The 14068-nt window shown below is 44.0% G+C and overlaps 1 protein-coding gene across 2 annotated transcripts in view; it reads left to right on the top strand.

The window, feature by feature from the left end:
- Window positions 1-7193, top strand: part of LOC110538345 (steroid hormone receptor ERR2-like) — a 103232-nt gene extending 96039 nt beyond the window's left edge. For both annotated transcript variants that reach the window (XM_036984605.1, XM_036984606.1), the window contains one exon: window positions 6085-7193. In XM_036984605.1, coding sequence (XP_036840500.1) covers window positions 6085-6329 — 245 coding nt within the window. In that variant the 3' untranslated portion in view covers window positions 6330-7193. The remainder of the gene's footprint in view (window positions 1-6084) is intronic.
- Window positions 7194-14068: the final 6875 nt, after the last annotated feature.

The raw sequence follows: 14068 nt of genomic DNA on the forward strand, positions 1-14068 counted from the left end.
CTCTTCACTGTTGACGTTGAGACTGGACAGAGGAACTCTGCCTAGAAGGCCAGCATCCCGGAGTCACCTCTTCACTGTTGACGTTGAGACTGGACAGAGGAACTCTGCCTAGAAGGCCAGCATCCCGGAGTCGCCTCTTCACTGTTCACGTTGAGACTGGACAGAGGAACTCTGCCTAGAAGGCCAGCATCCCGGAGTCACCTCTTCAGTTGTTGACGTTGAGACTGGACAGAGGAACTCTGCCTAGAAGGCCAGCATCCCGAAGTCGCCTCTTCACTGTTGACGTTGAGACTGGACAGAGGAACTCTGCCTAGAAGGCCAGCATCCCGGAGTCGCCTCTTCACTGTTGATGTTGAGACTGGACAGAGGAACTCTGCCTAGAAGGCTAGCATCCCGGAGTCGCCTCTTCACTGTTGACATTGAGACTGGTGTTTTGCGGGTACTATTTAATGAAGCTGCCAGTTGAGGACTTGTGAGGCGTCTGTTTCTCAAACAAGACAAGACACTAATGTACATGTCCTCTTGCTGGTTAGGGCAGTTTGCGCTGTTCTGTAAAGGGAGTAGTACACAGCGTGGAATAGCCTTAATTTCTCAGAACAAGAATAGACTGATGAGTTTCAGAAGAAAGTCAACAACATACCTACCACTTTGAAGATGCTAAATATTTTTTATTGTGGAACAAACAAGAAATAAGACAAAAAAACAGAACATGAGCGTGCATAACTATTCACCCCCCTCAAAGTCATTACTTTATAGAGCTTTTGCTCTTTTGCAGCAATTACAGCTGCAAGTCTCTTGGGGTATGTCTCTATAAGCTTGGCACATCTAGCCACTGGGATGTTTGCCCATTTTTCAAAGCAAAACCGCTCCAGCTCCTTCAAGTTGGATGGGTTCCGCTGGTCTACAGCAATCTTTAAGTCATACCACAGATTCTCATTTGGATTTAGGTCTGGCCTTTGACTAGGCCATTCCAAGCAATGTAAATGTTTCCCCTTAAACCAATCAAGTGCTGCTTTAGCAGTATGCTTAGGGTCATTGTCTGCTGGAAGGTGAACCTCCGTACCAGTCTCAAATCTCTGGAAGACTGAAACAGGTTTCCCTCAAGAATTTCCCTGTATTTAGCGCCATCCATCATTCCTTCAATTCTGACCAGTTTCCCAGTCCCTGTCGATGAAAAACATATCCACAGCATGATGCTGCCACAGGCTTCATTGTGGGGATGGTGTTCTCGGGATGATGGGAAGTGTTGGGTTTGCACCAGACATAGCGTTTTGCTTGATGGGCAAAAACGTACATTTTAGTCTCATCTGACCAGAGTACCTTCTTCCATATGTTTGGGGAGTCTCCCACATGCCTTTTGGGGAACACCAAATGTGTTTGCTTATTTTTTGTCTTTAAGCAATGGCTTTTTTCTGGCCACTCTTCCGTAAAGCCCAGCTCTGTGGTGTGTACGGCTTAAAGTGGTCCTATGGACAGATACTCCAATCTCCTCTGTGGAGCTTTGCAGCTCCTTCAGGGTTATCTTTGGTCTCTTTGTTGCCTCTCTGAATAATACCCTCCTTGCCTGGTCTGTGAGCTTTGGTGAGCAGCCCTCACTTGGCACATTTGTTGTGGTGCCATATTCTTTCAATTTTTTAACAATGGATTTAATGGTGCTCCGTGGGATGTTCCAAATTTCAGACCATGATCTGTACTTCTCCACAACTTTGTCCCTGACCTGTTTGGAGAGCTCCTTGGTCTTCATGGTGCCGCTTGGTTGGTGGAGCCACTTGCTAAGTGGTGTTGCAGACTCTGGGGCCTTTCAGAACAGGTGTATATATCCTGAGATCATGTGACAGATCACAGTATATTAGCCTGCCAGCTCTCCACAGTACTGTATATTAGCCTGCCAACTCTCCACAGTAAATTAGCCTGTCAGCCCTCCACAGTACTGTATATTAGCCTGCCAGCCCTCCACAGTACTGTATATTAGCCTGCCAGCTCTCCACAGTACTGTATATTAGCCTGCCAGCTTTCCACAGTATATTAGCCTGCCAGCTCTCCACAGTACAGTATATTAGCCTGCCAGCTCTCCACAGTACTGTATATTAGCCTGCCAGCTCTCCACAGTATATTAGCCTGTCAGCTCTCCACAGTACTGTATATTAGCCTGCCAGCTCTCCACAGTACAGCATATTAGCCTGTCAGCTCTCCACAGTACTGTATATTAGCCTGCCAGCTCTCCACAGTACAGTATATTAGCCTGCCAGCTCTCCACAGTACAGTATATTAGCCTGCCAGCTCTCCACAGTATATTAGCCTGCCAGATCTCCACAGTACTGTATACTAGCCTGCTAGCTCTCCACAGTATATTAGCCTGCCAGCTCTCCACAGTACTATATATTAGCCTGCCAGCTCTCCACAGTACTGTATATTAGCCTGCCAGCTCTCCACAGTACTATATATTAGCCTGCCAGCTCTCCACAGTACTGTATATTAGCCTGCCAGCTCTCCACAGTACAGTATATTAGCCTGCCAGCTCTCCACAGTATATTAGACTGTTTGGAGGGTCCTGTCCCCCTACTAATCAGTGACTGTTTGGAGGGTCCTGTCCCCCTACTAATCAATGACTGTTTGGAGGGTCCTGTCCCCCTACTAATCAGTGACTGTTTGGAGGGTCCTGTCCCCCTACTAATCAGTGACTGTCTGGAGGGCCCTGTCCCCCTACTAATCAGTGACTGTTTGGAGGGTCCTGGGTCCTGCCCCCCTACTAATCAGTGACTGTCTGGAGGGTCCTGTCCCCCTACTAATCAATGACTGTCTGGAGGGTCCTGTCCCCCTACTAATCAATGACTGTCTGGAGGGCCCTGTCCCCCTACTAATCAGTGACTGTCTGGAGGGTCCTGTCCCCCTACTAATCAGTGACTGTCTGGAGGGCCCTGTCCCCCTACTAATCAGTGACTGTCTGGAGGGTCCTGTCCCCCTACTAATCAATGACTGTCTGGAGGGCCCTGTCCCCCTACTAATCAGTGACTGTCTGGAGGGTCCTGCCCCCCTACTAATCAGTGACTGTCTGGAGGGTCCTGTCCCCCTACTAATCAATGACTGTCTGGAGGGTCCTGTCCCCCTACTAATCAATGACTGTCTGGAGGGCCCTGTCCCCCTACTAATCAGTGACTGTCTGGAGGTTCCTGTCCCCCTACTAATCAGTGACTGTCTGGAGGGCCCTGTCCCCCTACTAATCAGTGACTGTCTGGAGGGTCCTGTCCCCCTACTAATCAATGACTGTCTGGAGGGTCCTGTCCCCCTACTAATCAATGACTGTCTGGAGGGCCCTGTCCCCCTACTAATCAGTGACTGTCTGGAGGGTCCTGTCCCCCTACTAATCAGTGACTGTTTGGAGGGTCCTGTCCCCCTACTAATCAGTGACTGTCTGGAGGGTCCTGTCCCCCTACTAATCAATGACTGTCTGGAGGGCCCTGTCCCCCTACTAATCAGTGACTGTCTGGAGGGTCCTGCCCCCCTGCTAATCAGTGACTGATTGAGGACCTTTTTCTCCTGCTTCCTGCCTGACATACTGAGAAATGAGGGAGCTTTCTATTTAGTCCTCAGATGACAAACTCCTCAAGAGATGAATGGGAGGGAGGGAGGGAGGGAGGGAGGGAGGGAGGGAGGGAGGGAGGGAGGGAGGGAGGGTCAGAGAGGAAAAACAGAATGAGGAGAGAGGAAGGATCAGAGAGGAATAACAGAATGAGGAGAGAGGAAGAATCAGAGAGGAATAACAGAATGAGAGTTATAGAGTAGTAGATAGAGAGAGAGGCCATATTGTCTCACAGAGATCTGGTCTGTGTGTGTGTGTGTGTGTCTGTGTGACAGCTCTGGAAATGTATGGCCATTGATTTGGTAATTAGCGCAGTATCGACGGGATTGACGCCAGCCTGCTGACAGATTATCTGGAAATTGTTTCATGAAAGTTGCCAGGTCGCAATTGTAAACTTGTTCTCAACTTGCCTACCTGGTTAAATAAAGGTGAAAAAAAAAAAAAAGTTAGTTATGCATCCTGCCTCTCTCTCTCTCACTAACACACACACACACACACACACACACACACACACACACACACACACACACACTCACACACACACAGAGTGGAGCGGAACACATGTGCGGTCCACGTAGCCTAGTTAATGTCCCCTGATAGAAAGGTAATTTACAACAGAAGAGAGCTGGCTGCCTGGTAACAGACAATCAGTCAGTTAAGAATGTAATTAGCTCTCTACTTTACGTTTTTCTGCCTCATTTACATGTTCTGTCTTCTACTGCTCTATTTTTAAAGTACTCTGTTCCTGATTCTCTGGAATTTTGGTAATAAAATGTAGGGATTTGACACTTCATTTATAAACAGGCCGTCCCTTGGTTGAGTCAGCCAGTCATTTATAAACAGGAAGTCCATTGGTTGAGTCAGCCAGTCATTTATAAACAGGCAGACCCCTTGGTTGAGTCAGCCAGTCATTTATAAACAGGCAGTCCCTTGGTTGAGTCAGCCAGTCATTTATAAACAGGCAGTCCCTTGGTTGAGTCAGCCAGTCATTTATAAACAGGCAAACCCCTTGGTTGAGTCAGCCAGTCATTTATAAACAGGAAGTCCCTTGGTTGAGTCAGCCAGTCATTTATAAACAGGCAGTCCCTTGGTTGAGTCAGCCAGTCATTTATAAACAGGCAAACCCCTTGGTTGAGTCAGTCAGTGTCTCGTTAAAGAAACAAGTTCAAACCAAGATGTTGTCCAGTGTTCACAGATTTCCCAGTTGACACAACCAGACAATTTCTAAGGCATGTGAAGTGTCAACTCCCTCCATCCAGGACATGCTGCTGTGCAAAGGAAGTGCACTTCTGATAGCCTTATCCAAATCTGGAAAGCCACTATCTGCAATTGATTAAAAAAATCAGTCAAATATTCTTTCTATGAAGTGGAGGTTTGCTGTGTGGTTATATTTATTTATTTTACGACTGTTGTTTTAAAGGGGACTGCTTTCTCTTTCTGATGGAAATTAAGGCCATCTGCCGCTAGAGTTGAACGATGCCCTGCTAACGCACACACACACACACACGCACACGCACACACATACAGCTAATGCAGTCATCTGAATTCATTAGTAGATGAGAGTATATGGTCCAAATAAATATTAAATAAATAAATATTTTTTTCCTCCCTCTTATCCACAGAATATGTAGATTTATACAGTCTCCCCGGAGTCCCAGTACACACATTTATTTAAGTCCAGTGATTAACTATAAACTAAAGAGAGAGAGTTTAAAAAATATATTATACTTGCTAAAAAGGAGCCACAGAATTTAAAGTGGAGAGAGAGAGAGAGAGAGAGAGAGAGAGACAGAGAGGTAGAGAGAGAGAGAGAGAAAGAGAGAGAGAGAGAGAGAGAGAGAGAGGGTGGGATAATTGCGAACAATCAAGTTTTATTTGCGGGCTACTTTTTGTTTGCATTAAGTAAAAGACATCCAAAGGTTATTTATTTTCTCTCTCTCTCTCTCTCGCTCTCTCTCTCTCTCTCTCTCTCGACCCTGACCTTTCTCTTTCTCTCTCTCCCCCCTCCCCCTCCCCCTCCCTCTCTCTCCCTCTACCTCACCTCCCCTTTTCTCTCTCTCTCTCTCTCTCTCTCTCTCACCCTCCCTCTCTCTCTACCTCACCCTCACCCTCACCCTCACCCTCTCCCTCTCTCTCTCTCTCGCTCTCTCTCTCTCTCTCTCTCTCTCTCTCTCTCCCCCTCCCTCTCTCTCTCTCACCTCTCTCTCCCTCTCTCTCTCTCCCTCTCTCCCCCTCCCTCTCTCTCTCTCTCTCTCTCACCTTCCCTCTCTCTCTACCTCCCTTTCTCTCTCTCTCTCTCTCTCTCCCCCTCCCTCTCTCTACCTCACCTCTCTCTCTCTACCTCACCTCTTTTTACCTCACCTCTCTCTCCCTCTCTCTCTCTCTACCTCACCTCTCTCTCTACCTCACCTCTCTCTCTCTCCCCCTCCCTCTCTCTACCTCACCTCTATCTCTCCCCCTCCCTCTCTCTTTCTCTCCCTTCCTCCTTCTCTGTCTCCTTATAGACTCCACACATATAGAGAATGTGGAGGCTGTGCAGCGGCTCCAGGACTCTCTCCATGAGGCCTTGCAGGACTTAGAAGGTGCCCACAACACGGAGGACCCTCGACGGACAGGAAAGCTGCTGATGACCCTTCCCTTGCTCCGTCAGACCGCCGCCAAGGCCGTGCAGCACTTCTACAGCATCAAGGTGCAGGGAAAAGTGCCCATGCACAAACTCTTCCTGGAGATGCTGGAGGCCAAGGCTTGATAATTGGGCAGGGAGGCTTGAATGACAGCTGCATCGCCCAATGAGGATGAAGGACAGCCCCTGAATAGGAGGGGTGATGCCATGGAGAACCTATGACAGTGACATTATAACGCTGATAGTTGTTTCTATGGAACAAAATTAATGAGGAATAGAGGGAAACGAGACAAACTGATTTTAAGGGTGAATATAAAGATGCTGTGGGATATAGTCATGTACATAAAGATGCTGTGTACAGAACTGCTGTTATAATCAGACTCTTCGGTCTAGATCACCTGTAACTACTGAGAAGTTTGGTTTCTTTTCAGATCTGATCAATCTGATTGGTTAGAGCTACTCAAGTATCTGATCAATCTGATTGGTTAGTGCTACTCAAGTATCTGATCAATTTGATTGGTTAGTGCTACTCAAGTATCTGTTCAATCTGATTGGTTAGAGCTACTCAAGTATCTGATCAATCTGATTGGTTAGAGCTACTCAAGTATCTGATCAATCTGATTGGTTAGAGCTACTCAAGTATCTGATCAATCTGATTGGTTAGTGCTACTCAAGTATCTGATCAATCTGATTGGTTAGAGCTACTCAAGTATCTGATCAATCTGATTGGTTAGAGCTACTCAAGTATCTGATCAATCTGATTGGTTAGTGCTACTCAAGTATCTGATCAATCTGATTGGTTAGTGCTACTCAAGTATGATTTGTTTCTCTTTTTTAATTTTTATGTCAGTTGTATAACATTATATTCTGGTATATATCCCAGTCAACAGTTTAGACACACCTACTCATTTAAGGGTATTTATTTTTTGTTGTTGCTATTATATGCATTGTAGAATAACAGTGAAGACATCACAACTATGAAATAACAGATATGGAATCATGTAGTAACCAAAAAAGTGTTAAACAAATCAAAAAATATTTGAGATTCTTCAAAGTAGCCACTCTTTGCCTATTTGATGACAGCTTTCCATACTCTTGGAATTCTCTCAACCAGCTTCATGAGGTAGTCACCTGGAATGCATTTCAATTAACAGGTGTGGCTTGTTAAAAGTGAATTTGGAGAATTTCTTTCTGTCTTAATGCGTTTGAACCAATAATTTGTCTTGTGACAAGGTAGTGGTGGTATACAGAAGAATGCCCTATTTGGACAAAGTCCATATGATGGCATGAACAGCTCAAGAAAGCAAAGAGAAATGACAGTCCATCATTACTTTAAGACATGAAGGCCAGTCAATCGGAAAAATTAAAGTACTTTGAAAGATTATTCAAGTTCAGTCGCAAAAACCACCAAGCACTATGATGAAACTGTCTCTCATCAGGACCACCACAGGAAAGGAAAACCCAGAGTTACCTCTGCTGCAGAGGATACGTTAATTAGAGTTACCTGCCTCAGAAATTGCAGCCCAAATAAATGCTTCACAGAGTTCAAGTAACAGACACATCTCAACATCAACTGTACAGAGGAGACTGTGAATCAGGCATTCATGATCGAATTGCTGAAAATAAACCACTACTAAAGGACACCAATATGAAGAACAAACAATGGACATTTAGACCGGTGGAAATCTGTCCTTTGGTCTGATGAGACCAAATTTGAGATTTTTAGTTCCAACTGCCGTGCCATTGTGAGATGCAGAGTAGGTGACCGGATGATCTCTGCATGTGTGGTTCCCACCGTTAATCATGGAGGAGAAGGTGTGATGGTGCTTTGCTGGTGACACTGTCTGTGATTTATTTAGAATTCAAGGCACACTTAACCAGCATGGCTACCACAGCATTCTGCGGTGGTATGTCATCCCTTCTGGTTTGTGCTTAATGGGACTGTAATTTGTTTTTCAACAGGACAATGACAGGACAATGACCCAACACACCTCCAGGCTATGTAAAAGCTATTTGACCAAGAAGGAGAGTGATGGAGTTCTGCATTATAGATTACCTGGCCTTCACAATCACCTGACCTCAACCCAATTGAGATGGTTTGGGATGAGTTGGACAGCAAAGTGAAGGAAAAGCAGCCAACAAGTGCTCAGCATAGGTGGGAACTCCTTCAAGACTGTTGGAAAAGCATTCCATGTGAAGTTGGTTGAGAGAATGCCAAGAGTGTGCAACGCTGTCATCAAGGCAAAGGGTGGCTACTTTGAAGAATCTAAAATATATTTTGATTTGTTTAACACTTTTTTTTTGGTTGCTACTTGATTTAATATGCGTAATTTCATAGTTGTGATGTCTATACTTTTATTCTAGAATGTAGAAAATAGCTAAAAAATAAATAAAGACCCTTGAATGAGTAGGTTTGTCCAAACCTTTGACTGTATATGTACTGTACAGTGCCTTGCGAAAGTATTCGGCCCCCTTGAACTTTGCGACCTTTTGCCACATTTCAGGCTTCAAACATAAAGATATAAAACTGTATTTTTTTGTGAAGAATCAACAACAAGTGGGACACAATCATGAAGTGGAACAGCATTTATTGGATATTTCAAACTTTTTTAACAAATCAAAAACTGAAAAATTGGGCGTGGAAAATTATTCAACCCCCTTAAGTTAATACTTTGTAGCGCCACCTTTTGCTGCGATTACAGCTGTAAGTCGCTTGGGGTATGTCTCTATCAGTTTTGCACATCGAGAGACTGAAATGTTTTCCCATTCCTCCTTGCAAAACAGCTCGAGCTCAGTGAGGTTGGATGGAGAGCATTTGTGAACAGCAGTTTTCAGTTCTTTCCACATATTCTCGATTGGATTCAGGTCTGGACTTTGACTTGGCCATTCTAACACCTGGATATGTTTATTTTTGAACCATTCCATTGTAGATTTTGCTTTATGTTTTGGATCATTGTCTTGTTGGAAGACAAATCTCCGTCCCAGTCTCAGGTCTTTTGCAGACTCCATCAGGTTTTCTTCCAGAATGGTCCTGTATTTGGCTCCATCCATCTTCCCATCAATTTTAACCATCTTCCCTGTCCCTGCTGAAGAAAAGCAGGCCCAAACCATGATGCTGCCACCACCATGTTTGACAGTGGGGATGGTGTGTTCAGGGTGATGAGCTGTGTTGCTTTTACGCCAAACATAACGTTTTGCATTGTTGCCAAAAAGTTCAATTTTGCTTTCATCTGACCAGAGCACCTTCTTCCACATGTTTGGTGTGTCTCCCAGGTGGCTTGTGGCAAACTTTAAACGACACTTTTTATGGATATCTTTAAGAAATGGCTTTCTTCTTGCCACTCTTCCATAAAGGCCAGATTTGTGCAATATATGACTGATTGTTGTCCTATGGACAGAGTCTCCCACCTCAGCTGTAGATCTCTGCAGTTCATCCAGAGTGATCATGGGCCTCTTGGCTGCATCTCTGATCAGTCTTCTCCTTGTATGAGCTGAAAGTTTAGAGGGACGGCCAGGTCTTGGTAGATTTGCAGTGGTCTGATACTCCTTCCATTTCAATATTATCCCTTGCACAGTGCTCATTGGGATGTTTAAAGCTTGGGAAATCTTTTTGTATCCAAATCCGGCTTTAAACTTCTTCACAACAGTATCTCGGACCTGCCTGGTGTGTTCCTTGTTCTTCATGATGCTCTCTGCGCTTTTGACGGACCTCTGAGACTATCACAGTGCAGGTGCATTTATACGGAGACTTGATTACACACAGGTGGATTGTATTTATCATCATTAGTCATTTAGGTCAACATTGGATCATTCAGAGATCCTCACTGAACTTCTGGAGAGAGTTTGCTGCACTGAAAGTAAGGGGGCTGAATAATTTTGCACGCCCAATTTTTCAGTTTTTGATTTGTTAAAAAAGTTTGAAATATCCAATAAATGTCGTTCCACTTCATGATTGTGTCCCACTTGTTGTTGATTCATCACAAAAAAATACAGTTTTATATCTTTATGTTTGAAGCCTGAAATGTGGCAAAAGGTCGCAAAGTTCAAGGGGGCCGAATACTTTCGCAAGGCACTGTGTATTGGGTCATTTTCCCCAGGAATGGATTGGGTATGATTTGGCAGTGATTGTGTTGTATTACTTATCAAAGAAGCACATCCATACACCTTTAGGGGGGTAAGAGTTTGAGCCCTTCGTAACCCCACCTGGGTTGAAATATAATCCAAATCTATCAAAATCTTTTGAACATTTGCTTGGAATGCCAGATGGGTGTGGTTTACACTTTTGGGACTAAACCATTAGTCCAATTGGCCGAGCAAGCTCAGTTAATCCAGGATATGGTGGTTCCATTAAATGTCATTTAATTTACATGAAAATACTTGTCATGTTGTTTTTTAGTTACATTACTCATACATCTGATGGAGAAGGAAGGCACAGTGACAGTCTGTCACAGGGTCGTGTCACGATAGTTCTGTTTCGATACGTGAAGGTATCGTGGCAAGGAAACAAAACATCACGCCGATTTCATTTACTTGAGAAAAAAACATTATAATGTTTCAAACGCACAGCCTTCCGTTGTCAGGGAGCCTTCCGTTGTCAGAGAGCCTTCCGTTGTCAGAGAGCCTTCCGTTGTCAGAGAGCCTTCCGTTGTCAGAGAGCCTTCCGTTGTCAGGGAGCCTTCCGTTGTCAGGGAGCCTTCCGTTGTCAGAGAGCCTTCCGTTGTCAGAGAGCCTTCCGTTGTCAGAGAGCCTTCCGTTGTCAGAGAGCCTTCCGTTGTCAGAGAGCCTTCCATTGTCAGGGAGCCTTCCGTTGTCAGAGAGCCTTCCGTTGTCAGGGAGCCTTCCGTTGTCAGAGAGCCTTCCGTTGTCAGGGAGCCTTCCGTTGTCAGAGAGCCTTCCGTTGTCAGAGAGCCTTCCGTTGTCAGAGAGCCTTCCGTTGTCAGAGAGCCTTCCGTTGTCAGAGAGCCTTCCGTTGTCAGAGAGCCTTCCGTTGTCAGAGAGCCTTCCCAGAGTCCCCCGAGAGTTTTTTTTATCCTCTCTGTTATATCACACAATATTTTACATAAAGCTGTTTTTTTTTAAATGACTATAGAGTGAATTCTGCTTCCTGTTTTCTTTTTTTGCCAAGGAAGGCACAGTGTCATGACAACCCTACACGATACTGGTGTCATGACAACCCTACACGATACTGGTGTCATGACAACCCTACTCTGTTGTACCCTGAGCAGAGGGAGCAGGGTTCCCCACTTCAGAGATCCCATGTGCGGAACAGAGCTAACCCTCCAACCACTCACAGTAATGTAATGTGTAGCTAATTATAGCTAAATACAGAAGAGATAGACTGCTGTTCCCTTGGCACCCACCACCCCCTACCTAACAGTTATAACCTCACACAGCTCCTAGGAACAGAGTTGACACAGTGAGAGGTCTCCTATAAAGAACCCCGTTGGGACAGAGCGGACATGTGCAGCCCCCGGACCTCCCTCCTCTCAAAGGTGTAACGATCAAACCGATACACTGTTCAGAGCATCTCCTCTACAGTCAACTATAGTCTACTGTAATGTTGACAATGAGATGGAGCTCTGGGAATGGAAAGGTCGATGATAACTGCCAAAGGCTGTGTTTACACAACTCTGATATTTTTTCCCACTAATTGATCTGTTGACCAATCACATGTTTTCACATCATATTTGTTTTCTGAGCTGATTGTGATTGGTCAAAAAAATATCAGAATCGGGCTGCCTGTGTGAACGCAGCCTAATTCAGCAGGGGTCGGGCTTCTGAGTGGCGCAGCGGTCTAAGGAACTTTAGCTCAGTGCTAGAGGCGTCACTACAGACCCTGGTTCGATTCCAGGCTGTATCACAACCGGCCGTGATTGGGAGTCCCATAGGGCGGTGCACATTTGGCCCAGCGTCGTCCGGGTGAGGGTTTGGCCGGGTTTGGCCGTCATTGTAAATAAGAATTTGTTCTTAACTGACTTGCCTAGTTAAATAAAGGTTACAAATATATATATATATATATACATTAATAATAATTAATTCCATTTAAACTCCAGTCAATTCAGAAATTAAACAAAATTCCAATTCCAAATGTACCCTCATAAAAAAACATTGAAGAGAATTAGAACTCCCTTGAGTTGAATGGAATTGACCCCAACACTGTAATTCAGTCATTTAAAGGATCTCAGGACAGTGGTAATATGTCCTTTGTACTGGTCCAAGATCAGTTCTCTCCCCAATTGCCACAGTATTTTAATCTATTGGGAATATAAATTAGCTATGCAGATACTTACTTCATATTCCAATAGCTCCTCGAAGCTTACAACCAGACATTATATTGTAGTACATTTGGGAGTAGCACCAACCGGTACTTGAACCTGGGTCCAGCAACTGTCAAGCAAACACCTTACCCATTATGGCAAGAGGTATCAAGTCTCATGACAAGGGTTGTGAGGTGTTGGGTGAAGGTCTCTACAATATGATTAACTATGTTAATAAGACTAAGACAAAGAGAGTATATCTCCAAAGAGTTGTGTTTCAGTACTATTCCCTTCTCTGTTCTCCTCAAAGATAATTATTAATTCAAGATAATTATTGTTCCTAACCCCCCCCCCCCCCCCCATCCCCCTTATTCACTCAAATTAATGTAAGAAAAATAAAAGAGAAAAATGCTTAATTTATTTTAAGAGGCTAAAACGGTATATATCCAATTAATTTTAATTGTCTTCATAAGCTGAAAATTCTCAAAAGATATAGAGCAATTAAATCTCAGCATTGACTCCGTTACCTCTGGGACAGAGAGGAGACCGTTTAACAGGCTTGGCAGTGAAGAGTTTTGGCTAGACGGCTCTAGACGGCTCTAGACGGCTCTAGACGGATCTAGACGGCTCTAGACGGCTCTAGACGGCTCTAGGCGGCTCTAGACGGCTCTAGACGGCTCTAGACGGCTAACGCGATTGCATGGGCGTCTTTAACGGTTTATTAACAGTTAATAAAAGGAGTTATAACAGTCATATTAGCAGTGTAATAGGTATAAAAAAAAGAGTGATCACTGCAAGGCCAAATATGGCCAATACTATTGTGTTTGTTCATGAGCTGACTGGTGAATCTTTGGTTGTACTTTGTTAACATGTTTAAATGAAGAGAATACAGTTAAACGTACACAGTGACTGTTAGTATATAACACATTCTATCCCCTTCAGTTCTGTCAACCATGGTAACAGTTCACAATCCTAAACTAAGATAGACACAGTGACTGTTAATATATAACATATTCTACCCCCTTCAGTTCTGTCAACCATGGTAACTGTTCACAATCCTAAACTAATATAGACACAGTGACTGTTAGTATATAACATATTCTACCCCCTTCAGTTCTGTCAACCATGGTAACTGTTCACAATCCTAAACTAATATAGACACAGTGACTGTTAGTATATAACATATTCTACCCCCTTCAGTTCTGTCAACCATGGTAACTGTTCACAATCCTAAACTAATATAGACACAGTGACTGTTAGTATATAACATATTCCACCTCCTTCAGTTCTGTCAACCATGATAACAGTTCACAATCCTAAACTAATATAGACACAGTGACTGTTAGTATATAACATATTCTACCTCCTTCAGTTCTGTCAACCATGATAACAGTTCACAATCCTAAACTAATATAGACACAGTGACAGTTAGTATATAACATATTCTATCCCCTTCAGTTCTGTCAACCATGGTAACAGTTCACAATCCTAAACTAATATAGACACAGTGACTGTTAGTATATAACATATTCTACCCCCTTCAGTTCTGTCAACCATGGTAACTGTTCACAATCCTAAACTAATATAGACACAGTGACTGTTAGTATA

This window comes from Oncorhynchus mykiss, chromosome 8 (genome assembly GCF_013265735.2).
Source record: "Oncorhynchus mykiss isolate Arlee chromosome 8, USDA_OmykA_1.1, whole genome shotgun sequence".
NCBI classification, from domain to species: Eukaryota; Metazoa; Chordata; class Actinopteri; order Salmoniformes; family Salmonidae; genus Oncorhynchus; species Oncorhynchus mykiss.